Source organism: Aquarana catesbeiana, linkage group LG02, assembly GCF_042186555.1.
Source record: "Aquarana catesbeiana isolate 2022-GZ linkage group LG02, ASM4218655v1, whole genome shotgun sequence".
Classification (NCBI taxonomy): domain Eukaryota; kingdom Metazoa; phylum Chordata; class Amphibia; order Anura; family Ranidae; genus Aquarana; species Aquarana catesbeiana.
This window is the reverse complement of record NC_133325.1, coordinates 554898611-554926304: the sequence shown is the minus strand read 5'-3', so window position 1 is coordinate 554926304 and position 27694 is coordinate 554898611. Positions and strand designations below refer to the sequence as shown.

Here is a 27694-nt window from a genome sequence, read left to right as displayed (position 1 = left end):
TTCAGTGAGCCAATGTAAGTGGTGGCATACTAAAAAAAGTTATATTCTTTGTTTTGTTTTTTTTTTGCACTGTTTGAAAACTCTTTTTTTTTTTTTTTGCATGTGCATTTCATGCCACAGTCAATAGTGTGCAGAAGGTACCCCAGCGCCTATGAATGTAACATAGTGTACATGCAAAGAAGTGCAGACTTTGACCATGATAAGCGATATACATACTTGTAAATGGGGGTTCCAAAAATGAAATCCCATAATTACAGGTTACAAAAACCTGTACTTCCACTGTTAGCTTTATCAGCACAGAGTATGTGTTTTCTGGAGCTGCTTCCTTGTTTGGAGCATGCAAAAGCTTTACAAATTCCTTAATCCATCTTAGTGGAATACAATGCAGAATATATACAGTGTGCCCATTGCATACTTGGAATAATTTAGAAATATTTTTTAGCAGTTTAGTAGAGGGACTGGGATTGCTGAGTAAATGTACAGTCACACACTCATATGAACCTGCATAGCATGCATAGCTTTACAACAATTTCTCTCTACTCTTAATTTGAGTAAATCTGTAGTACTCTTAATTTGCTAGTTGTAAATTACATTTGTAAGAAATTACAAAACCTGGTACTGTGTGGTCTAAATAGAAACAAGTAATTAAAAATGTCACTGACATGTAGTTTCACGTTTACATTGCCTGGGGATTTGCTCCCTACCAAACATGTCAAGCGGGCAACATTATTACCATGTAACAAAAGGGTTGTAGCCCATTCCTGTACTACTGCATAATACTGATAAAAATTCTAATGTGAAATGGTGTAACATAACAGTATAAATACTGTAAAATACATTTTTGATCAGCTGTGGGGCCCTGCCATTATCATTTGTGGGCTCAGCAGAACATGCAAAACTTGATAGGCAATATCGCTTAATTCATTTTCATACAATACATTATGTGCGGGACACTAGGATATAGTTATAGTACATGTAACCCAGTTCTGTTTCTGTAATAGCTCTGCTACTAATGTGCATGTAGCAAAGTTGTTCACACAGCTTTTGAGCTGGTCACCTAAGTTGTTCAGGGTTTTGACAATGAGAATATATGGCAATATGAAGATTTTTAATGTTACTTTCAAACTTTTACAAAAAAGTCCACTTTTGGGGGTCTGTATACGTTTAAACAACATTTGAGATATGCTATCAGCTAAATAGAGAGTGTAGGAAGGAGCAGTACTTTCACACCTTTGTGTAGCACTGTAAAGCTTGAAGCAGAGCCTGCATATTTTATTTATTTCAGGTACTTATATAGCACCGTCAATTTACGCAGTGCTTTACATATACATTGTACATTCACATCAGTCCCTACCCTCAAGGAGCTTACAATCTAAGGTCCCTAACTCACATTCATACATACTAGGGACAATTTAGACAGGATCCAATTAGCCTACCAGCATGTCTTTGGAGTGTGGGAGGAAACTGGAGTACCCGGAGGAAACCCACGCAGGCACAGGGAGAACATGCAAACTCCAGGCAGGTAGTGTCTAGGTTGGGATTCGAACCAGTGACCCTTCTTACTGCTAGGCAAGAGTGCTACCCACTATACCACTGTGCCGCCCAATATGTAATTAACTAAGAGGAAGACACTCTTGAACACATATAAATACCAGGCAGATAAAAAAATTTTAACCCACTTATATATATAAAAAAACCTGTTTTGATATACTGTAAGCAGTAAGCCATCTTTAACTTGTTGCTGCAAGACTTATGCCCTGTACACACGGTCGGACATTGATCGGACATTCCGACAACAAAATCCTAGGATTTTTTCAGACGGGTGTTGGCTCAAACTTGTCTTGCATACACACGGTCACACAAAGTTGTCGGAAAATCCGATCGTTCTAAACACGGCGACGTAAAAAACACATACGTCGGGCTTATAAACGGGGCAGTGGCCAATAGCTTTCGTCTCTTAATTTATTCTGAGCATGCGTGGCACTTTGTGCGTCGGATTTGTGTACACACGATCGGAATATTCCGACAACGGATTTTGTTGTCGGAAAAATTTATAGCCTGCTCTCAAACTTTGTGTGTTGGAAATTCCGATGGAAAATGTGTGATGGAGCCTACACACGGTCGGAATTTCCGACAACAAGGTCCTATCACACATTTTCCGTTGGAAAATCCGACAGTGTGTACAGGGCATTACACTTATGTGTGGCAGCATGGCAATGGGCTTTAACACCAAGCTACTACACATATACACCTGTTTTGTGTTGGGAGCGGACAAACTCATTGGGGGTTATTTACTAAAGGCAAATCCACTTTGCACTACAAGTGCACTGCATGTGCATTTGGAAGAGCAGTCGCTGTAGATCTCAGGGGGACATGCAAGGAAAATAAAAAACAGCATTTTAGTTTGCACATGATTGGATGATAAAATCAGCAGAGCTTCCCAGCATTTTAGATCTTCCCCTCAGATATACAGCGACTGCACTTCCAAGTGTTCTTTCAGTGCAGAGTGGAGTTGCCTTTAGTAAATCAACCCCATTGCCTCACCACTGTCACCGACAATGCCCGGTCACTGTTTACACATGGGAGTCAGAAGTCACTGTTTACATACGGGAGCCAGAATGATGGGTTCTTGATCACATGATTAAGATCACATGTTAAATGCTTGCATGTTCAGTCCTAAAATGCAATAAAAAGGCAAAACCTTTTTTAGTTTTGGATGGAATAGTGAAAACCTAGACCCCCTGTCAAGTATTTATAGCTGTCTAAGTCCCTGCTGGGCAGATTCTACCCTCTATTTTTCCTGGTAATTTTTGTTACAGGAACAGAAGCAGAAGTAAGGGGAAATTCCATATCTTAGAGTTGTCATGTGAACAAGAGGCAAGGGGAAGTTCTAAAATGGCAACATTGGTGCTGATGACAACTGCCCTGTTCACACCTGTGTATCTGTGTGTTTAGGTATGGTGCATAAAAAAAGTCCCACTGGGGGGAGAACCTCTGGGGGAATCTAGGATGGAAAAGGACCTGGGGGTCCTAGTAGATGATTGGCTCAGCAATGGCAGGCAATGCCAAGCTGCTGCTAACAAAGCAAACAGAATATTGGCATGCATTAAAAAGGGGATCAACTCCAGAGATAAAATGATAATTCCCCCACTCTACAAGACTCTGGTCCGGCCGCACCTGGAGTATGCTGTCCAGTTCTGGGCACCAGTCCTCAGGAAGGATGTACTGGAAATGGAGCGAGTACAAAGAAGGGCAACTAAGCTAATAAAGGGTCTGGAGGATATTAGTTATGAGAAAAGGTTACAAGCACTGAACTTATTCTCTCTGGAGAAGAGACGCTTGAGAGGCGATATGATTTGAGTTTACAAATACCGTATTGGTGGTGACCCCACAATATGGATAAAACTTTTTCGCAGAAGAGAGTTTAACAAGACACGTGGCCACTCATTAAAATTAGAAGAAAAGAGGTTTAACCTTAAACTACGTAGAGGGTTCTTTACTGTAAGAGCATCAAAGATGTGGAATTCCCTTCCACAGGCGGTGGTCTCAGCGGGGAGCATTGATAGTTTCAAAAAACTATTAGATAAGCACCTGAACGACCACAACATACAGAGATATACAATGTAAAACTGACATATATTCGCACACATAGGTTGGACTTGATGGACTTGTGTCTTTTTTCAACTTCACCTACCTAACTATGTAAGTCTTGCATGCAGCATCTTTGATGTGTTTTTGTCAAAGTTCACATTCTATAGGGGTCAATGTTATAGCAACTACAATGCAAGTAAAACGCACCTTTTGTTGTCGGAAAATTTTATAGCAAGCTCTCAAACTTTGTGTGTCGGAAATTCCTATGGAAAATGTGTGATGGAGCCTACACACGGTCGGAATTTCCGACAACAAGGTCCGATCACACATTTTCCATCGGAAAATCCTATCATGTGTACAGGGGGCATAACAGGTTATTTCCATCAAACTGATCTTTTTTATAGGTTTATTTAAAACCCAATGGAAACAATTCCCCATAAAGTATATTCGTCCTAAATGACTGATTTATAAAAATGCACTGCTTCAATCAGACCAGATGTACTGTAGTGGAAATCAGATTTGCACTGGAAATTGACACTTGGAAAAGGAGTCTGAATCTGCAGCTGTAGAGTAGCAAGATTCATAATTGCAAAGTGAAATGTAATGTGAGAGGTGTAACCCTGCATTCAAAATGACCTTCATTACCATCTACACTCTGTGCTTTGTTGCTGCAATTGTAAAAGCGAAATATCTTTTAAAAAAGCATTTTTCATTTTGGGGTTGGTTTACAAAATGTTTACTTATAAATAAAGCCTATTTACTTTTAGCTCCCCAATGTGCATAAAAATGACCCCTTTATTTTTATTTTATTTCTCTCTTTGGTAAAATTTAGGAATGATCCCTTTGTGAGGACACAAAGATCACTCTTCAAATGTAGGGTTAATCCCTTGTAATTTTATGATTAAGTAGTAATGTGGGTGTGGTTCCAATAGCTCAAGGCACAGGAGGGACACATTCTTCCTCTCTGTCTGTTACTGGGGAAACAGCAGTGAAAACAGGCAAAAAGCAGGAGCAGCTACAAAAGCAATAGGGTGTATTATCGTATCTCATACTTAACGCCCCTGGGTTACTGCTACTATCATCACAATATATGATGAATATAAATACTCTTTGTTGTATTCTTTCGGAGGGTTTGCTGCACTTGTGTTGCCAAGTCAAAAGCATTAAATATGCTACGGAGAAACTATGGAAACAAAATGCAAAACAGTATATACAGCATCTCAAAGCACTACTTTTTTCACTTTTAAACCTGCACCTGGAACAGGTATTTGACCAGGCAGGCAGAGAGAAATATTAAACTCTTTATGTTAAAACTGGAAAGGGAATGTTTTACCTATAGCAACAAAAGTCACAATCCACTTGATACAGACATACCCCACTTTTAAGTACACAATGGGGTTTATTTACTAAAGCTGGAAAGTGCAAAATCAGGCTCACTTCTGCATAGAAACCAATGCGCTTCTAACCCCAGCTTGTTCAATTAAGCTTTGGTAATAAAACCTGGAAGCTCATTGGTTTCTATGCAGATGTGAACCTGATTTTGCACTTTCCAGCTTTAGTAAATAAACCCCAATGTGTACTTAAAAGTGGGGTATGCCTGTATATTATTTTAAAGACAGGTTTGAAAATGAATATGGGTGCACATTTTCTTTCCTAGCCATCAGCTTTTCTGTCTTTTTTATTATTGTTCAAGCTTGGACTAATTTATATAAAATCTACGGCAGCGAGTGTGCACAGTGAGAAGGCAGTGGTTTGGCAAGCTTGCATGTAGAATTTTGCAAAGCACGTTTAACATTACAGACAAATGGGTAAAACGACAAAATTGACAGTATTCTTTCAGGGAATTAGCCAAAGGCACATGTATTGGTAAAGCAGAGTTTTTTTGAGAATTCGGTTGCCATTAGGCTCTGAGAGTGTAGGGCCCGTAACTTGTCTGCAGATAACTTGCCCAAATACCTCTGTCTTATAAGGTGTGGATTCCCTGAGTTTCCGAGAGAAGGAAGCAGTAAAACATACCTTACCTGGGCATATCAGGGAGTTGTGGGGGAAAAAAAAGGAGTTAAGGGGGCCTGCGCCTGCATCTGAGCATGGTGAGTAAATTGGCACTCTGCTACATTCCACCCCACTTGAACAAACTAACCCTGGCAGATTTGCAAAACATTCAAATTAATCTTGCACAAGGTGTACTGTACATGGCGTTTCCTGAAGTTACACAACTCTTGAGGCACATCTAGAAACCTCAGTTCCATCCTCTGTGACAAAAGGCAACATGTCTCTGTTCTCAGGCTTGCCAGAGGATGGTGGTTTAGAGCAGTGGACATAGTTACATAGTAGGTGAGGTTGAAAAAAGACACGAGTCCATCAAATGTGTGTGATTATATGTCAGTATTCTATTGTACATCCCTGTATGTTGCGGTTGTTCAAGTGCTTATCACACTATCAGATTTTCTGCTGATGTTTGTCTTCAGATTTACCAAAAAAAAATGTAGTGTAAGGGCCTGCCTGATTGCATACAAATTGAAACTCCTCAAATGACCTCATATTATATGATTTTGGTAAATCTGAAGGAAAAAATCAGCAGAAAATCTGATAGTCTGTATGGGGCTTATCAGTAAAGAATCCTCTTCGTAGTTTAAGGTTAAACCTCTTTTCTTCTAATTTTAACGAGTAGCCACAAGTCTTGTTAAACTCCCTTCTGCAAAAAAAGTTTTATCCCTATTGTGGGGTCACCAGTACGGTATTTGTATACTGAAATCATATCCCCTCTCAAGCGTCTCTTCTCCAGAGAGAATAAGTTCAGTGCACTCAACCTTTCCTCATAACTAAGATCCTCCAAACCCTTTATTAGCTTTGTTGCCCTTCTTTGTACTCGCTCCATTTCCAGTACATCCCTCCTGAGGACTGGTGCCCAGAACTGGACAGCATACTCTAGGTGCGGCGGGCAAGAGTCTTGTAGAGCGGGAGAATTATCATTTTATCTCTGGAATTATTCTCCTTTTTAATGCATGCCAATATTCTGTTTTGCTTTGTTAGCAGCAGCTTGGCATTGCATGCCATTGCTGAGCCTATCATCTACTAGGACCCCCAGGTCCTTTTCCATCCTGAATTCCATCCTGGCCCACTAACAGACCAGGTTTTATGTATTACCTTGGGTAGATGCAGACTAGAATACTGCAATCACTGAGCAGCAAATGATATCACCTGTGATGTATTTCAGTTATCCTGCAAACCTGGCCTGTTAGTGGGCCCTGAGGACAGGATTGATGACCACTGGTTCAGAGGGCTCCACAGGGTGATCTATAGCTGGCAGTGTAATTTTGTCAGGATCTATGGCTTCTTCTGGGGATTTGGAGATAATTCTGGAAGAACAGAGGTCAGCCACCACTGAACTTCTAGTGGCAGAGACGTGGAATACCTAGAATGTTGCACCTATACCTAGCCTGTTGTAGGACAACTTCAGAGGCCTCTTTCAACTGTGTCTTCAATTTCCTTATTTACGTGTAACATTACATCAGACTAGCTCTCTATCTCTAGGTTTATAGTTGGACCCCTTTCCCATTGAGGCAGGTTTTAGGCATTTTAGCGCTAGAAATAGCGCCTGAAAACTTCCTCCCATCGGCGCCAGAGTGTGAAAGCTCGAGTGCTTTCACACTGGGGGATGTTAGAAAAAGTCCTGCAAGCAGCATCTTTGGAGCAGGCACCCTGTATGTTTCGCTCCCAAAACGCCCCTGCCCACTGCAATGAATGGTCAGCGCTTCTGAAGCGCCTGAAATATGCTTTGGAAGCGCCGCAACACTGGCATTTTTAACCCCTTCTTTAGGGTTAAAAACGCCCGCTAGTGGCCAAAAAGCGCTGCTTAAACATCGGTAAAGCACTGCTAAAACGAGCGGCACTTTACCACTAACGCCTCAGTGTGAAAGAACTCATACAGTAATATGCTTCCGACTTGCCTGTTGTTTCTATTCTGAAATTCAGGAAATAGGGAGCTGTTCAAACTATTTTGTGAGCACTGGGTCCCATAGGTCTGTGGGCCGTCATATGTATGACAAAACTATGGCAAAACATAACATGGTAGGGTGGGCCTTTCAAGGAATGTACTGTATAGCTGTATTTCCATATCACTTTGGCTAGGTAATGGGTCCATTTCATGCATTTCTTGTGAGCTAAGCCTCTCTGCAGTTGCATCAGAGTGCAACTGAACCTCTCACCTGCCCCATTGCCTTGTGTGTGCGCAACTTCTCAAAGTGGTTGTAAATAATGTCCTAACATTTGTATCCCACCCCCTCAGGTCCTCACTCGATCCAGTGCTGGGCCTGTCTGTAGCGGCTCATTCACAGAACAGAGGCAGTAGCGGGAGCCATTGGCTTCTGCTGCATTTAAAACCTGTGAGGAGGGAAGAAGGGACAGGGTTGAGTTACACTGTGTGTATAGACGCACACAGCCTCTCTAGGGAGTGAGCCCGCAGGTGTGCCACCATAGGAGAGAGCTTCCTATGATGGCACACCAAGAAGAGAAGCAGCCAAGAACACTGGCAGGGGACCTCAGAAGAGAAGGTTTGGGGCAACTCTGTGCAATAGCATTGCACAGAGCATGCAAGTATAAACCGGTTTGTTATTTTAGTTAAAGACTTTACAATCACTTTAATACCTACTAAGTGACACCATTGTTACAAGAACTTTCAAAACAGGGTTGCTGGCCTAAATGTATCTCCTGGAGAAAGCCATAAGGAAGGCAGATGTGCTTATACACCATCTGGGTGGCAGTCTGCTTGCAGGTCGGTACTGCCACTGCAAACATGGTAACGTGGGGCAACCTGACCAGTTCATGATGGTAACTGTCTGACAAGTGAAATGTAAGAAAATCGATGGACAGCACTCCAGTGGAGCAGATGTGTGCCAAGTCAGAGGGAGAATTTGGACCTCAGAACCCTTTCACACTGAACAGACCATACAGGCTTTCCTCCAGCCAAGTCAGGGATTTTCATCTTTTCACCTTCATTCAATCTTCAGTTCCTAGATGGAGAGTTGTTCCACTTTGCCACCACACTACTTGACTCCTAGTTGCAAGGTGTTTTAGTTGATTGACTTTCACTGTGTATGGTTGGGGCAGTCTCTCTGGAAATGGCCCAACTTGACAAAAACATGGGGACCTTGCATGCCTCTGAGGTAGTGTTCACCTTTTCCACAACGGAGCATCCCCTCCTTGACCCTCAGAGATGTATTCCTATCTACTTTTCAATGCAAATTACTGTCCAGAACATTATGGTATCTGTCTTCTGATATTACTAAGTTTAGGAAAGTCAATGGTCTGTATTTCCAGTGGAACAGATGTGTAAGAGGTGGAATTCAGACCTCAGCTCCTCTTTGAACAGACGCCCACACATGTCTTGTCTCATGAACTAGTGAATGTTTTATAGACATCTCAGTTTCCCCTTTTTATGTGGATTCTACCTTCCACAGAGAGGGCCTGGGTCACTGACAGTATAACCTGCCAATTTACTGACACGCCACAGGGTAATATTATTCTGTGGTACAGTGTACCTTCCTTAAGAACAAGAAAGGATCACTCACTTAGCAGTTTGTTGGTTTTTGGTAGTAGTTTGGATCCTTTTCTTAGGGGAAAGCACTGGATCCTCTTTCTGTATGAATCTCTTTCCAGTAATACTTTTCCAATAAATGGATGAGGTTCACCTAAGGCCTACTCATAGGCCTTCCTCCAGTAAATAGATGGATTTCTGTCTTTCATCCACATCTTTGCTTTTATATAGGGAATCATTCGGCTTTCCTGCCCCACTGCTTGGCACCTGACAGCAGGGCATTTTAATTTATTGACTTTCATTGTGTAGGGTTGGGGCTGTCTTTCTGGAAATGTTCCAATTTGACAACTTCTGCATGAAGATGATGACTTTGCCTGTCTTGGCTGCCTCCAAGGCTGTGTCCACATGCTCCAATGCAGGTAGCTCTGTCTAGAGTGAAGGCATCCCACATTTATGTTAGTAATATTGTGGTTGGTAGGAGACAATATTTACTTGTTTTCCAGGTACCTCTTTTTCCAGCAAGTTGGTTTAAGTGACAAAGTCAGTTTAACAGGCTTATTGTAGTAGTTAATCTACCCTGCATCTAGTAACTAATCTACATACCTCTACATTTTACTAAAATAACAAAAAAAGAAATGTAAGAACAAGCTCTTAACAATGTAAAATGATATACATAATTATTTTAAAGCCCAAACAGGATACTCGTAAATAAAGGCTAAGTGCGGGAGTTGTTTCATGCTAGATGTGTGCACAGATCAGGAAGAAACACACAAAGAATACCAATATTCAACGAAGAATAAACATGGTGCTCATATTTAAATATTATTGTAGTATTATGAATACATTATTAAGTCAAAAATATGTGCTCACCAAAACTGTGCTATGCTCTCCATTTAAAGGAAACCTGTTCAAAAATAATTAATGGAAGATGCCATCTCTGACATTTTCTCTTGAAAATGGTAGATACCCAGCTTTGCTGATTCATTGGCTTTGATGCTTCCTGAGTTACTGACCCAGAACCAGTGTGCAGATCAAGCATTCTGAAATCACTTTCTGAAATTCGCTTTTATATTCATCTCAGTACACTCCACTTAGTTGGAGATGTACCTGTAGAGGTCGTAGTTCTACATTTATTTATCTGTACTTATACCCTTTGCGCGGATTTATTTATACATTGTCTGAAATCACTTTAATTTTTTTCCTGTGTTGCTAACTTAAAACAAGCATTCAACCAACAAAGTTTGAGACTGCAAGGCAACTAGCATTTTCAGAAAGAGGTTATCAATGCCAATCGCATCCTCCCTAACGGAGAGTGGGAACACTTAACATGTTATATAGGCAAGGAGATGGCTTCCTGGTTCCTTTAAAGGTTCATTAAGTTAAAGCAGTAGTAAACTGCTGGGTGTTTTTTTTTTTTTTAAACCTGAAAGGCAATGTCATAATGTGCTAGTATAATATGTGAAACCTTCCTGAACACGAAGCCTTCCAGCGGCACGCTGTCACCGCTGAAGGTGCTTCCATCTTCACCTGGTCTTCCTTCCAGGTTTGCGGACTCTGGCTGTGTGGGTGGCCAGAGCCGCAATAACATCACTCCTGCGCATGCATGTGGGAGCCGCTGTTTACGGCACAGGACTCTGAAGGAAGGAATGCAGTTATGAGTTTCTCCAGAGCGCGTGCAGCATTGACGTCACTGGCTGCATGTACAGTAAATATCTCCTAAACAGTGCATGTTTAGGAGATAATTAAAGTACATATAAGTAAGCCTTATTTTATAGGCTTGCCTATAGGTAAAATTCATGCATGGGAGTTTAATCCCACTTTAAGCGCAGAAAAAGACTCATAGTGCATCATTGCAACCTTCTTAAAAAGGAAGTTAAAAAAAAAAAATCTTACTAAGTTCTTGACCTAGCAAGCAGGATAAACAGACTGTCTCTCAAATGCTGTACGAGTGCTAAAATTCCCATATTACAAATTCAGTGCTTGTAGAACCCTTTCACTTGGAAGCCATCCATCTACCTGCCTATCTAGCGTCATTAACCGCATGCCGACCAGCCGCCGCAGTTATACTGCGGCAACATGGCTCGGCTGCGCAAATCGCCATCAAGGTATGTCAGTACCATAGACGGCCACTAGGGGGCGCGTGCACCCCCTGCTCACCCACAGAGCCAATGCAAGCATCTTCAAGTTGGATAGTTTGCGCTTGTGAACAGCGATCTTTAAGTTTGACCACAGATTTTCTATTGGATTGAGGTCTGGGCTTTGAGTAGGCCATTCCAACACATTTACATGTTTCCCCTTAAACCACTTTAGCAGCGTGTTTGGGGTCATTGTCCTGCTGGAAGGTGAAATTCCATCCTAGCCTCAAATCACACACAGAGTGGTACAGGTTTTGCTCAAGAATATCTGTGTATTTACCACCATCCATCTTTCCCTCAACTCTGACCATTTTCCCAGTCCCGACTGCTGAAAAACATCCCCACAGCATGATGCTGCCACCATCATGTTTCACTAAGGGTGTTCTTTCGGTCATGTGATGTGTTAGGTTTGCACCAGACATATCGTTTTCTTTAATGGCCAAAAAGTTAAGTTTTAGTCTCATCAGACCAGAGCACCTTCCTCCATACATTTTGGGAATCTCCCACATGCCTTTTCGCAAACTCAAAACGTGCCATTTTGTTTTTTGCTGAAAGTAATGGTTTCTTCTGGCCACTCTGCCATAAAGCCCAACTCTATGGAGCGTACGGCTTATCGTCCTATGTACAGATACTCCAGTCTCTGCTGTGGAACTCTGCAGCTCCTCCAGGGTTACCTTAGGTCTCTGTGCTGCCTCTCTGATCAATGTCCTCCTTGCCCAGTCCGAGAGTTTTGGTGTGCGGCAGTCTCTTGGCAGGTTTGCGGTTGTGCCATGTTCTTTCCATTTGGTTATGATAGATTTGATGATGCGCCTAGGGATCATCAAAGATTTGGATATTTTTTTATAACCTAACCCTGACTTGTACTTCTCAACAACATTGTCCCTTACTTGTTTGGAGAGTTCCTTGGTCTTCATGGCAGCGTTTGGTTAGTGGTGTCTCTTGCTTAGGTGTTGCAGCCTCTGGGGCCTTTCAAAATACGTGTGTATATGTAACGACAGATCATGTGACACTTAGATTGCACACAGGTGGACATCATTTCACTAATTATGTGACTTCTGAAGCTAATTGGTTGCACCAGAGCTTTTTATTCATTCATAACAAAGGGGGTGAATACATACGCACATGCCAATTATCAGTTTTTTATTTCTGAAAATAGTTTTATGAATATATTTTTCTAATTTTACTTCAATAACTTAGACTATTGTGTTCTGATCCATTACCTATAATTCAGATTAAAAAAACATTGAACTAAAGGCCATAATGTAACAAAATAGGTAAAAAGCCAAGGGGGGTGAATACTTTTGCAAGGCACTGTATATTAATTGTGTTAAGTGTCAGTACTTTTTATCACTGAGGGAGGTTATACAGATCTGATGACCGTTAAAGTAAAAATCATATCAACTTGTAGTTTTACCACTGTCTTATATTTATTTATTTTTTTGTATTAATATGTATTGGATTCAATGTATTTATTTACAGGGGTTAAAATTGAATCAGATTGTGAGTGCTGTATTTTTTGAGTGTTGTATGTTTCAGTCCAAATAGGATATTCATACAGCTGCTAGTTTGGGGGAGGAGACTGTAGATTAGGAAGTGCAGAAATTTGGAGGGTGCTTGCACTGTGTATGGTTTACTGGCAGTTTACATGACAGGGTCCTTTTAGGTGACTCAGTAGATAGTCTCTAGCTCAATAGAAAAACAATAAATGAAAATCTATTAACTAGGTGTTATTCACCAATGTGCAAAGAGAATATACAGTAGTATAACTTATGTACACACTACATACTAGCCTGTGCAGAACAACCTGCTACAGAAGCGTTTTTTTTTTCTGAAACATCTGCAAATTTTTAAGAAGGCTCACTTAAAGTGTAAGTAAACCCTCCTATCGTTTTCAGCCAAGGAAGCTGCCATCTTTGCCTCTGTTTAATCTACAACTGCCATGATGCTGCACATGTGATCAGTTATGACACCAGCCATTGGATGGTTTGACAGTTTGATTGACAGCACAACCAATCGGAGTGTTACATTTCTGGCACGTGCCGGAAATGAAACTGTTTTATGGATGGGTTTACTTCCGCTTTAATTTTTTATTTGTTTTTTTTTTTTTTTAAGATGAAATTGGGCTTCATGGGACAATTTATTTGAATACATTTAATACGGAGAAGTAAAGTTACATCTTTAGAAAACATGCCAGGCTTTATCTTGTTTTAATAAAAATGCTTAAAAAAAAAAATACATGTTAGCATTATTATTTTCAGATAACTAAATGAACCCTTCCACGCTGATGAATAGAATAACAATTGTGAGAAATTTTTTTTGCAAAACTGTGAAACAGATAACTTATTCTTCTACCAATACCCAGCTGCTGTAAATAAATATAACCCCCTAAGTGATCTAACAAAATGAAAATTACAGTGCTGATTCAATTATATAAATTATTCTTTGTGAAAATTCATGCACAATAAATTATTCAATAACTATTGTGATCAAATAAAGTCCTACAAATAATATATGAAATATTTTTAACCAAAATTAATTTCCAATTAAATAAGTTCAAATAAAACAATTCACCAGTGTAATGACCAAAAAGTTCCCATCACCAACATGATTCTTCCAAGTGTAAAAAAAAAAAAAAAAATCTTGGATCCAAAGTGACCCCCACCACTAATACAGGAAAATGCACGTACCCGAAGTGTGTGCCTATCTCACTACAAAGATTAGGCAAACATAGCTTGTCCTTTAAAGAATTCAGAACAGATAAAACATGTAGGGTGAACCTGATGCTGGGAGTAAGTAGGAATGTGTCCTGTAATTTTTGCTCTTTTTGTGAACTGGGAAGGATTGGAGGGCTGGCGGCTTCTTTGTATATCTTTGCCTACACATCTATATGCTTGATTCTAACTTTTACCCCCTTCCTACCCATGCCAATTTTCAGCTTTCAGTGCTGTCGCACTTTGAATGAGAATTACTCAGTCATGCAACACTGAATCCAAATGAAATTTGTATCATTTTTTTCACACAAATAGAGCTTTCTTTTAGTGGTATTTAATCACCACTGGGTTTTGTTTTTTTTTTCAGTACAAATGAAAGAATACTGACAATTTTGAAAAAAAAAAAAATTTTTCTTAGTTTTTGTTATAAAATTTTGCAAATAAGTAATTTTTCTTCATACACTTTGACCAAAATTTGTACTGCTACATTTCTTTGGTTAAAAATAACCCAAATCAGTGTATATTATTTGGTCTGTGTAAAAGTTCTAGAGTCTATGGTACCAATCATTGAAAACTAATCACAGCTGATGTACTGATGGCCTCTTTCTTGAGGCCCTAACATGCCAAGACAGTACAAATACCCCCAAAATTACTCCTTTTTGGAAAGAAGACAGTCCAAGGTATTTAGTAAGAGGCATGATGAGTTTTTTGAAGTTGTAATTTTTTTCCCACAATTCTTTGGAAAATGAAGAAATTATTTTTTTTTTCACAAAAATGTCATATTAACAAGTTATTTCTCATACACGGCATGGGCACACTTGCAACTACACTCCAAAACACATTCTGCTATTTGTCCTGAGTATGGCAATACCACGTTTGAGACTTTTCCACAGCCTGGCCACATATAGAAGCGCAACATCCACAGAGTATGGGCACACCGACAGATGTTTTGTGCACTGGCACAGATGTTATGGGGCACTGTGAAAAATGTGATGAGGTACTGTGACAGATGTTGTGTGCACTGGTACTGATGTAATGGGACACTGACAGATGTTTCATGCACTGGTGCAGATGTGAGTGGATACTGACAGATGTTTTGTGCACTAGTACAGATGTTTATGGGGACAGGGACAGTGGTGCTTGGCGTACTATGTGTGGGGATGTGTGACAGCTATGTGGGAAAAATCATCCCTTACACACAGAGCTGTCACAGAGTTTGCAGATTCCCCTGCTTTCTGTGTAGGCTGTGATTGGACACAGCCATCACATGATCAGGAGGGCAAATCACAGCGCCCATATCCTGATCTCATCTTGGCTGGGTCCTATGATCACAGCCATTACAGGATTGTGCGGCCCTGAGCAGGCACATGTTCTGAGGGACGTACGGGTACGTCCACATCCACTCAGAATGGTCAAGCTCAATATATATAAATGGTAGGGTGGGAAGTAGTTAAGCAGCCTTTGTGAGTGCCTTGATTATGTGTGTCAAATATATTTGGATGTTTAAGATAGTACACTTTGGGAGCCTGTTTTTTTGTTATTTTTTTATGCTGGCTATAAAATCTAATGGGGAGAGGACAGCAATGGAGATCAAGTCTTAAAGTGGATTGCACCACTTTGGAAGATCATCAGAATCAAAGAAACAAGCTGTGTTTTCCTAATCTTGTAGTGAGAGGGTCACACACTTCCAGTACCTGCGTTTTCCTATATTAGTGGTAGTGGTCACTTTGGATCAACATTTGAAAGAATCATATTGGTGATGGGAACGTTTTAGTCATTAGACTGTTGGATTGTTTTATTTGAATTTATTTGATTGGAAACTAATTTTGGTTACAATTATATTCATGTATTATTTGGTGGACTTTATTTGATCACAATATGCATTGAATGATTTATTGTGGATGCATTTTCACAAAGTATAATATATAAATATAATTGAATCAGCACTGTAATTATCATATTGTTCAATATCAATAATGCTAACTGTAAGCGATGAACAGGTAATATAAAGGTGGACTTCAAAATACCAAAAATCCCTCCACTAAACTATTATTCTTCATTTGAAATGAGTGTGTGGAGAAATTAGTTTGGCCTAAAATGAGCAAGAAACATTCATTTATTTTTTTTATATCTAATAGAAGTGGTTTCTTCTCTGAACTTAACCCCAACATGAGCCCAACTGGTAAGCCTCCTACCCAGTGGCGGCTGGTGCTCAAAATTTTTTGGGGGGGCACAACCAAACTGAAAAAAAAATCAATTGCAGCCACTGTGCCCATCAAACACAGCCACTGTGCTCCTCAAACGCAGCCACTGTGCCAATCAAACGCAGCCACTGTGCCAAACGCAGCCACTGTGCCCATCAAACGCTGCCACTGTGCTCCTCAAACACAGCCGCTGTGCCATCAAACGCAGCCACTGTGCCATCAAACGCAGACACTGTGCCCATCAAACGCAGCCATTGTGCTCCTCAAACACAGCCACTGTGCCCATCAAACGCTGCCATTGTGCTCCTCAAACACAGCCACTGTGCCATCAAATGCAGCCACTGTGCCATCAAACGCAATCACTGTCCCATCAAACGCAGACACTGTGTCCATCAAACGCAGACACTGTGCTCCTCAAACGCAGCCACTGTGCCATCAAATGCAGCCACTGTGCCATCAAACGCAATCACTGTGCCATCAAACGCAGACACTGTGTCCATCAAACGCAGCCACTGTGCCATCAAACGCAGACACTGTGTCCATCAAACGCAGCCACTGTGTCCATCAAACGCAGCCACTGTGTCCATCAAACGCAGCCACTGTGCCATCAAACGCAGACACTGTGTCCATCAAACGCAGCCACTGTGCCATCAAACGCAGTCACTGTGCCATCAAACGCAGCCACTGTGCCATCAAACGCAGACACTGTGTCCATCAAACGCAGCCACTGTGTCCATTAAATGCTGCCACTGTGCCATCCAACGCAGCCACTGTGTCCATTAAATGCTGCCACTGTGCCATCCAACGCAGCCACTGTTCCATCAAATGCAGCCATTGTTCCATCAAACACAGCAACTGTGCCATCAAACGCAGCAACTGTGCCATCAAATGCAGCCACTGTACCCATAAATTGCCACCACTGTGCCCATCAAACGTAGCTATTCACAAAAAAAAATTGGATGTTTTACACCAGAAAAAAAAAAAAATAGTTTTTTTCAAAATTTTTTTTATTCATACCGCAAAAAAAACAAACGCAGAGGTGATCAAATACCACCAAAAGAAAGCTCTATTTGTGGTGAAAAAAAGGACGTCAATTTTGTTTGGGTACAACGTCACACACCCGCGCAATTGGCAGTTAAAGCGGCGCAGTACAGAATCGCAAAAAATGCTCTGGTCAGGAAGGGGGGGTAAATCCTTCCGAGGCTGAAGTTGTTAAACAGGGACCTGGACAATGCCATACACAGTAGTGTGTGAAGGAGAGGGACTGTGTACTGTGACATGCTGTGTATACAGTGGGGGAGGTGTCTCAGTGTAGCACACACACAGGCAGTGGAGATGTACAAACATATACTGACAGGTTAAGCCCTCTCCACCCTCCTCTCCCCTCCTAAGGACTCTCAAGATCCCCTCACAGCCAGGTGTGATTGTTCCAGAGACCCTGGCATTCCAAGCAGGCAGGTTAGGGAGAGGGGGAAGTGGAGAAAGTGAGTGAGAGGAAGTAACAAGCTGCACATGCACTGCTGGCTTCATTATCTAACCTCTCTATACAGCGCACTTGTTTCCCGATCTCTCACCTGACATTATCTTATCTCTAGAGCAGAGGCTGGCAGTTCCTCTTTGAAGACACTTAAGAAGACCATACATGGTCCAATTTCAAACGAAATTTCTTTTCAAAATCAGAAAGTTCGTTTTTTTTGTGATCCGATGATGCCACCATTGATTTTCGAAATTCGGCCGACCAAGCCTTCAATTTCACCTCATGTTGCTACAGAAAAGAATTTTTGTGGGCGGGAATCTTCTTTTCTCTCTGTAAATTTTCTTTTCTTATTACATTTCTTGCACGATTCTCCCATAATTGATTAGAAAATCATTCGTTTTTCAAAAAATTTCCAACATGTCCGATTCCTCAAATTTGATTGCCGTACGAAAATTTGCCATTGTTGCAGCCCACTAATGGTGCGAAATTCGTACGAAAATTCTTTGATACGAATTTCAAAAGAAAATTCTTTCAAAATTCGAACTGTGTATGGCCAGCATTTACTGTGTGATCATTGTCCTGCTGCGGGCTGCTCCAGGGGAATTCAGTCCCATGCTGTGAAGGGTCAGGTGCCCAGAGTAGCGTCCCAGGGAGGTAAAAAATGAGTAGAAACTCCAGCATGTTTCTACGCAAAGCCCAGTGAGCCGAAAAACAGAAGTGACTCACAAAAAGGACCGCCCACCGTCCTCCGGTCCCCGCCAATAAAAATAAAGAACAGGCAGCCAGAAACAAATCATTGAAGAGTGGGAGTGTTTGCGGGCGCAATGCTTGCGCCCTGCACACGCCCTGAACACGGGCAAATCAGCTTCCCAGCTTCCAATCAGCTGATTGGAAGCTGGGAAGCTTCCCATAGACTGCCGTGTGTCTGGCGCCTGGTCACTCTTAAAGTGACACTTTTTTTTTGTAAATGGCTTGGGGGGGGGGGGGGGGGCAGTGCCCGCTACGGATGGGCCGCCACTGCTCCTACCTAATTTCTAAAAGCTCTAAGCCACAATTACAAACCCATTTAGTAAAAAAAATCCTCCCATATGGGGATAGTGATAGTGACAAAATTTGGCAGAGGTTCTCTAACCCCTCTCCATTCTGTAAGATAAAAAAAGAGATTAATTCTGGAGTTCTATTTTCATTTTATTATACCTTTAAACCACAGTGCTTAACTTTAAAATCTACAATAATATAACCCAAACACATTGTTGTGGAAATTTTATTAAGATGTATTTTTTATGTATTGTTACAGTGTCTCCCAGTGTTAGTTCTCCTGCAGCCCGCTCTAAAGAGTGGACTGGGGCAGACTGACTCTGGTTGAGACCTGTTTTGTTAGTGGAAAGCTTCTTGAGGATGCAGAAGTGTTTGCAAAGTGGGGATATGTCTGCCAGTGAAGAGCCCCTGACGATATTCTGGGGGGGATGTGTTCACTCTGCAAAGCCATTATCGGTTATGGGGGATGTACACTCGTGTCGCTCTGTGTGTCTGATCAACACGTGGGGAGCAGCGGCGGCCCGTCCATAGGGGGCGCCGCCCAACCCCCCCCAGGCAGTCACAAAAAAAAAAATTTTAAACATGGCCCTTAAAAAAAAAAAAAGTCCTTAAGTGCACTGTGTTTGGGCGCCGGACACAATGCACTATGGGAAGCTTCACGTCTATGCAATCACGAGATTGCAGACAAGGTGCTTCATTTGTGGGGCTTGGAGCTGCTTTGTGACGCAATCCATCACGCTGAACAGCATCCGCCCGGCGCCCGTAGTGTGTATCATTACGGTCGGTGCTTTGTTCTTAGTGTGAGAACAATGTCACTTCCAGTGGGCTACAAAAAGATTGAACACACGAAGAAAGCCAGGAACTAGCTGCCGCTGACGGGGAGAGACAGACAAGGCATGAAGGAGGGCTGTGCTGCCGGGGGCACAGATGTGAGGAGGACTTTGCTGCTCTGCTGATGGGGACACAGATGTAAGGAGAGGCTTTGCTGACGGGGACACAGATGTAAAGAGGGACTCTGCGGACACAGATGTAAAGAGGGACTCTGCGGACACAGATGTAAAGAGGGACTCCGCAGGCACAGATGTAAAGAGGGACTCCGCAGGCACAGATGTAAAGAGGGACTCCGCGGACGGGGACACAGATGTAAGGAGGGACTCCGCTGGGGCACCTGATGTAAGGAGGGACTCCGCTGGGGGCACCTGATGTAAGGAGGGACTCCGCTGGGGGCACCTGATGTAAGGAGGGACTCCGCTGGGGGCACCTGATGTAAGGAGGGACTCCGCTGGGGGCACCTGATGTAAGGAGGGACTCCGCTGGGGGCACCTGATGTAAGGAGGGACTCCGCTGGGGGCACCTGATGTAAGGACGGACTCCGCTGGGGGCACCTGATGTAAGGACGGACTCCGCTGAGGCCACCTGATGTAAGGACGGAATCTGCTGGGGGCACCTGATGGCATCTGGTGGCAGGCGACGTGGCAGGTGACATGCTCAGGGCTCCCATTGATTCTGCATTATGGTGAGTTGAATGATTTCACTTTATATTACAATGTAATAGTAGTAATAATGCGCTTCAATCATCGGGACACCATAACAACTATGGTGCCAGGATGATTTAAGCACTAACACCAGGTGTTTGGAGTATCTTTATCTGCTGATTGTTAAACTTTCTAGAATACCCATATTTCTATTGTTGTGTAGGATCTGGGCCTGCTGTCCCTCCCCCCCTCCATCCCTCCTTCATCTCAGACGCTAAGCACACCCCCTTAGAGGCACACTCTTTAAGCCATGCCCACTATTTCGCTGAAACCACGCCCATTTTCACCAAGTGGGAGGGGTCAAAAAGGAAGGGCGGGGTCTGGCACCCCCCCCATCCTAAAACTTCACCAGCCACTACTGGTGGGGAGGCTATAGCGTCTCTGCAGATAATCTCCCATCCTCAGGAATGGTAGAATAATCCGGGTATGCGTTGTTCTCTGAACAATTCAAAATAAGAATTCACGCCAACGGTAAAAACGGCAGTCTTTGAGTGTGTTATGGTCAGGGACAGCGTCCATGATTTCAACGCCAGCCATGCGGCTTCCTTTGTCTTACTGGAGAGCATGACTTACAGGTACAAGAGGCGGGAAATTATACACACTTCCCCTGCACGCCCATACACCGCCCTAGTCATTGTTTGAAATCTATATAACTCCTCCTGTTTGTCTGTGCTTGATTGGCTGATTTGTGAAGCAACCAAGCTCTATTGTTATATAAATAAAGATTGCTCCCATTATCAGGAAGTCTGTTGGTGGAGCTAAGAAAGTGAGAATGGGGGTCATGTCTGTTTTCTTGGGAAGATACAAGGAAAAGGGGTTGCTTTAAGATGCATTATACCAAAAGGCTGAAAGGGCGCTTTATTAGCGCAGGAGACATGGATTGCGCGCAGTGTATAGTGAAATTTCCACATCAACATGATTTTTAAGGCTGATGTACACTTATGATCCTGTCACTGATGAGAACTCCTCAGTAGCAGGACACAGCAGGAAACTGAAACACTCACGGATTTGCATGTGTTACTCCCTTATTGGCTAGATGAGCGAGGCATCACTGTCCCACCAGTGACTTATATATGTTAGAGTCAGCAGTGAAGGAATGAGCGACAGGATCGCAAGTGTGACTTCAAGCGGTAATAAACCCAATACCAAAAATGTAATATATTGCAGCTTACCAATCATTAGATATGGCTGCATTAGTTTTCTTTTTTTAGGCTTTTTTCACCTCTGTTTTCACCTGATGACCTGGCCAATAACACCTCCTGTGCTAGTGAGCCACCACTCTGGAGGAATAAGCGCAAGAGGCACATCAGACAGCAACATTGTCATTCTGGGGGGGAGGGGGGGGGAGTAGTACACGTACTAGCAGATTTGGATGTACTAACAAACTGAAGTCACATTCCAGCTCATGCTTTATAATCAGTTACAGCAAACAGTTTGTTTTTCCTTTTGGGATAAAGGTTTTACATGAATAAAAGCTGATCATTGTAAGCACCCCTGCCAGTGTTAAATCCTTGTAAACTGACACATCTGGAAGAGAACTTCTTTTGAAAAACAGACTTACTGGCTGGATCACCAGAGGAAAATAGAAAAAAGAAATCCTAAGAAGAAAACAAATGCAGCCATCACATCGAAGAATTGGTAAGCTGCAATATAATAAATGTTTGTTTTTAATACTGCTTTCAGCCTAAAGAAAAATCCTAATCTATTAAGGCTTGGTTCACATGTTGTTTAGGCAGGGTTGCTAGTAAACGTATTTGTCAATTAATAGTTGCCTTGGCCAATTGATAAGAGGTCAATTGATTTCACCCTAATTCTGGAATTGCAGTACTTATCTCTTTTGCTATTAGATGGCCGGGTATCTGGTGGCTTTAGATAAGACAAGAGCATTGCAAGGTCAAAATAGGATTGAGTGGGGTGTCTCAGCCAATGGGCAGGGATTTTCTTAGGTCCCTTGGCATGCTGGGAGAGCCTATTTATTTAAGGTGAGGTCAGGTGATCGGGGTTCTGTGCCACCTGGTTGGCTGCCTGGGTGGATGTGTGTTGTGCTTCCCCAGGCTGCTAGGCTAGAGCCTGAGGCCTATCCCAGGGACGTCTGGCTGCTAGGCAGTCTGAGGGCCTATCCAGAAGCAAGAGAGCAGCGTTCAGTTGGGATTGCAGCTTGCAGTCCAACCAGAAGTGACGGTTCTGCCGGCCAGAGAACCTGTTGTGGTTGGAGGTAGAAGGGAAGCTGTCGCCACTAAGGGAACATCCACTTTACTATATCACCAGTGGAGTTTATGGGCTGTTTTCTAAATGCCATAAAATCACGTTTGGAGTCGTTCTTCTGACCACAAAAAGTGCCAAACGCTCATAAACGCTGATGAACGACGATAAATGCTCAAAGACTTGGCTCACCAGCATTTAACGTTTTTGATCCATTGAAAAAAAAAAAAAAAACACTAAAAAACACTAACGCGGAAAAACACTAATAGACGCTTTTGCAAAAACGTTAAAAAACATTGAAAGACTCACTGTAAAGTTACTGCAGTTTTTATATTGTTATTTTAACGTCCAATGTGCATGGAGCCTTAATCACTCCTTGAGGAAACATTATCAGACTAGCTTTCATAATTTTTTTTTTTTCATGCCGAAAGTTATAGCAAGGACTAAATCACACTTTTGCAAAGAATAAATAATAATTAATAAAGGACAACAACTGTGTTCCATAAATACAATCTATGGGGTTTATTTACAGTACTTAGAATTTTTTTCTTTGAATATCCAATCAAGTTCAAAAACAATTAAAAATTGAGTTTTAATGGATTCAATGATTGAATTAAGCTAGGTAAACATTTTTCAAAATTATTGTTCTCTACTTTTTTTTAGTAAATGAACCCCAATAAGTCAGGGAAATATAGGTTCTAATTACAAATGAAGTTGAACAGCTTCTGTTTAAGGATGGTTTATATAACAAATGCAAAATGTGCTTAAAGAGGTATTAAACCCAAAAACAAAAATGTAATATAATCCAGTAGAATATTCTCAAGTCCTCTTCCCCTGGATACCCCCGCAGCAGTAATCTTCTGGTGCTGCAGGGGTTAATAAAAGCAGCTACACCTGTGACGGGCACGAAAAGTACTGACTGTGCCCATCCTTTCTGCCCTTATGCTGCATTTATGTTGTAGGTTTCCACAATGCAAAGCGTTCTGTGAATGGAAGATGAGCAGATGAATGAATTACCTGCCTCCTCCAATCACAATGTGCTTTGCATTGTGCAAAACTACAGTATGGGTGGTATGAATGGAGCATGGGGCAGAAAGGGCAGTCCTAGTCGGCACTTTTGATGAAGGCCTGTCGCAGTTGCAGCTGCTGATAGTAACCCCCACAGCACAAAAGATCACTGTTGTAGGGGTGCCTGGGGACAGAGGACTGAGGATTTCTACTGGAAACAGCAGTCACCAACACAACACTGCATTGCAGATAAACACCGTCTCTGCTTATATCTAGGGTACACATAGTATTTGAATGCTCTTCATATCCATTTTTAGGTTTCATACTTTTATACACCTACTGGAATGTAACAGATTAACGTAATGCTTTTATATAAAAGTTGTGCCTGCAGGTAAGAATTTGTGCTCAGCAAGGATGCACAATAGAGACCTTTGTAAAAAAGTATAGACTTTTTAGGTAACTGGCGATGAAAGAAATGCACTCATAAACACTCCTGTAATTCTACCTTCCTTTGTTATGCAAATTTTCGTCTCTAAACACAGCACCACAGCATCACTAGCCTGCATTCAAGATTGGATATTCTCTTATGCACAGTTTTATCCACACTCATCCACCCAGATTTAAGCTAAATTTTGTTAGGTAACATGCACCGAGGTCAGTAAAGTACCTGCACATGATCATGCACATAAACATGTTCAGAAGCCTATGTAGTTGCAGCATAAGAATGGCTATGCTCTGGGCAACCTTGATTCCAGGGTCCTATGTATGAAAATGGTGCTACCATGGACATGTCCAACTGTCATTTCTACAGTCCCTGTTTTTTCCACTTCTTAGCCCAGTAACAATTCTGGTCTTTATGTCATGTTATGTCTTGCTCATAAGCAAAAGAAAGCAATAATTAAAAAGGCAGGTAATGTTTAGCCCATAGAGTGATCTTAAAATGAAGAACCATGACATTCCAGCCAAATCAATAAAAGAAATACCACAAACAAAGCTCAATGACTTAAGACCTATTTATGTGTATTTTAAGGCTCTATATTGTTCATGGAATAAGTTCAAATACAGCTTAATGTACAACACATACTGTATGTCTGTACGTATGAACTCTATCACGCCTGTCTTTTGCTAGATGTGTTTAACATTGTAATAAATGGAAATCCATCAAAATGCATGTCCAAACATATGTATGTTTAATGCAATTTACATTTCAGTGTAATAATATAAGTCAATATATATATGAGAACATAATATTTCATGCATACACATGAGCTGACACAGTAAGGTGTTTGGTTGATTTCAATACAAAATGTATCTGGAAAAAATGGGCAAGTATGGTACTCTCCTTAATAGAGTACAAACCTAATTTCTAATTGTACATAATGTACTGTAATAAAAATACCCCATGCATTAAACTAAAGTTATCCAGACATGGTTAATAACAGGTTCCTCCAGCTACATAAATTAGGTGGATAGAGGAATTCCTCCAGCTTGGACAATGTATTCTGATAATGGCACCCACCGCTGTCAGAGTACACTGATCAGTGGCTGCAGCCACTGATCAATGGAAATTGTTCTAACATTTCTCTTCGACAGAAGTTGATTAAACAATCGACTTCTGACAACTGGGGGAACCCACACACTGATCAAAATTCAGCCAGTCCCCACTGGACTGGCTGAATTTCAATCAGTGCATGGCCAGCTTTAGTGAACTGACCCCATTTTTATTTTACATAGAAAAAAGTATTTCTTTCTTGCCCTGCCCTGTGAAAAGACTATTGTTCCTGAACAGCCAAGCATAAACAGTCTAAATCACATGATCTCTATCAATCATTATTGAGAGTCTGTTACATTTTTCAGCAGTGAGATGAGAAGACCAAAAAACTGCTACATGTTTACAAATAATCACTACACTACCAGTCAAAAGTTTTAGAACATCCCCATTTTTATATTTTTTTTATTGACATTTACACAATTTAATGTCCCAATGTATTCTGAAAATAAAGCATAGAACAAATAAACAATAGGACATAAAAAAATAAATAATTTAACCATTTTCTTTAACAAAATGTAATCTAAATTTTTGACTCATCAAAGTAGCCACGTTTTGCAGATATGCCAGACATGTGCGTGGAATTCTTTCTACAACAGAAATCAAATAGTGTTCACAAAGTTCTTCCCAACACTGTTGCAAAATTTACCACAAATGTGTTGCACTTGTAGGTTGCTTTGCTTCACCGTTCTGTCCAGTTTATCCCAAGCCAGCTTGATGGGGTTTAATTTGAAGCCTACTGTCTTGTTCTTTTCTTCTAAGGTAACTCTGACACAGTCTGGAGATATGTTTTGGGTCATTATCTTGCTGTAGGATGAACCCCTGACCAACTGGTATATTCTAGAGCAGTGGTTCTCAACTCCAGTCCTCGGGACCCACCAACAGGCCAGATTTTAAGTATTACCTTGGGGAATTGCAGACTAGAATACTGCAATCACTGAGCATCAAGTGATATCACCTGTGATGTATTTCAGCTATCTTGCAAACCTGGCCTGTTGGTGGGTCCTGAGGACTGGAGTTGAGAACCACTGTTCTAGAGGATATTGCCTATCACTCCAAAATGCTATGGTAGTAGTTTTGATTTAGGGTGCCGTTCACTCTGTGCAAGTCGCTGGCTCTGCATCCAGCAAAAGAGCCCCAGGCCATCATGCTTCCTCCTCCATGTTTGACAGTTGGTGTCATACACAAAAGGAATCATCCTTTCCCCTACTCAACAGCATACAAAAACTCTGCGTGATAAACCAAAGATCTTAAATTTTGATTCATCCGTCCATAAGACCTTCTTACAATCTCTTGTAGTCCACTGGCGGTACTTCATGGCCCAAGCGAGCCTCTTTGTCTTATTTTGCCATTTTAGCAATAGCTTTCCTACAGCTAATCGATCTGTCAAAGTTGCAGCTGGAAGTCTTCTCTTCACAGTTGAAACTCAGGGGGTTATTTACTAAAGGCAAATCCACTTTGCACTACAAGTGCAAAGTGTATTTGAAATTGCACTGAAAGTGCACTTGGAAGTGCAGTTGCTATAGATCCGAGGGGGACATGCAAGGAGAATAAAAAACAGCATTTTAGCTTGCACATGATTGGTTAATAAAATCAGCGGAGCTTCCCCTCTTTTCAGATTTACCCCTCAGATTTACAGCGACTGCACTTCCAAATGCACTTTCAGTGCAATTTCAAGTGCACTTTGCACTTGTAGTGCAAAGTGGATTTGCCTTTCGTAAATAACCCCCTTAGACTTGCTTATTTCAATCAGTGTTAAGCTGTGCTTGAACCTGTTGTCCTGTGAGCCATCTGTCACACAAGCTGTTGACCCTCAGAAACCTGTTTTCTGATTCTGTTGTGGTTTTAAGCCTGCCAGACCAACTCCTGTCAGAGTTTCCTCCAGTTTCCAGGTGCCTTTTTGATGGTTTAAGAAACTTTTTCCTACTGATACCTTGGCTTTCTTTGGAATCTCTCTAAAGGGTTATAATGGTCTGTCTTCCTTTGTTAATTGCCTTTTTCTCACCATTTTGAGAGCAAATACTTCCTGCAGTACAATACTGTTCAAATCTAAGAGGGTGTTGTAACACAGTCGGCTTCAACACTGCTTTTTTACAGATGGAGAGCTTGTAAGTAATCAGCAAAAGTTGGGACACGTGTAGGAATTGTTAGCATAAACTTTCAAGGATTAATTACTTACATTGCTGTAGAACAACTCAGCTGTTAACTCATTAACTCTGAAATGTACATTATTTTTCCGTTTTTATCCTAAATTGTTTTTTAACTTCTGGCAGTTGCAGTTCACCACCTTTGAATCATTTCAGGTTATTTACTGGACTTGAACTGTTTAAAATTTTAATTAAAAAATCTGTAAAAATGGGGATGTTCTAAAACTTTTGACTGGTAATATATGTAACTATACACACTGTATATAATATACAGAAGCATAAAATCTAAAATCAGATCAAAGTTTCAGAAGAGAGATTAAATTTAAACTTAGAATAGCACAGTTCTAATATATATATATACACCAAACTTACCTGGTACCCCCAGGTGCTTCCACTCTGGTATTTAGAATACTGATTGCCTGCACCTGAACTATTACGATTCATATTGTAAGAATCTTCCAGGGTTTCATATGCGGAAACTATCAAAGAGAAGTGTAAAAAGAATTAGTTTTGCAGTAGTACACATTCCAATAAATAATTACAGCAGCAAAAAAAAAAAAT

The 27694-nt window shown here is 41.3% G+C and overlaps 1 protein-coding gene across 2 annotated transcripts in view; it reads right to left on the bottom strand.

Annotated features, from left to right (window-relative positions):
- PKP1 (plakophilin 1) overlaps window positions 1–27694 on the bottom strand; it is a 108079-nt gene that overhangs the window by 64764 nt on the left and 15621 nt on the right. For both annotated transcript variants that reach the window (XM_073615978.1, XM_073615977.1), the window contains exon 2: window positions 27506–27612. In XM_073615978.1, the coding sequence (XP_073472079.1) occupies window positions 27506–27612 (107 nt within the window). The remainder of the gene's footprint in view (window positions 1–27505; window positions 27613–27694) is intronic.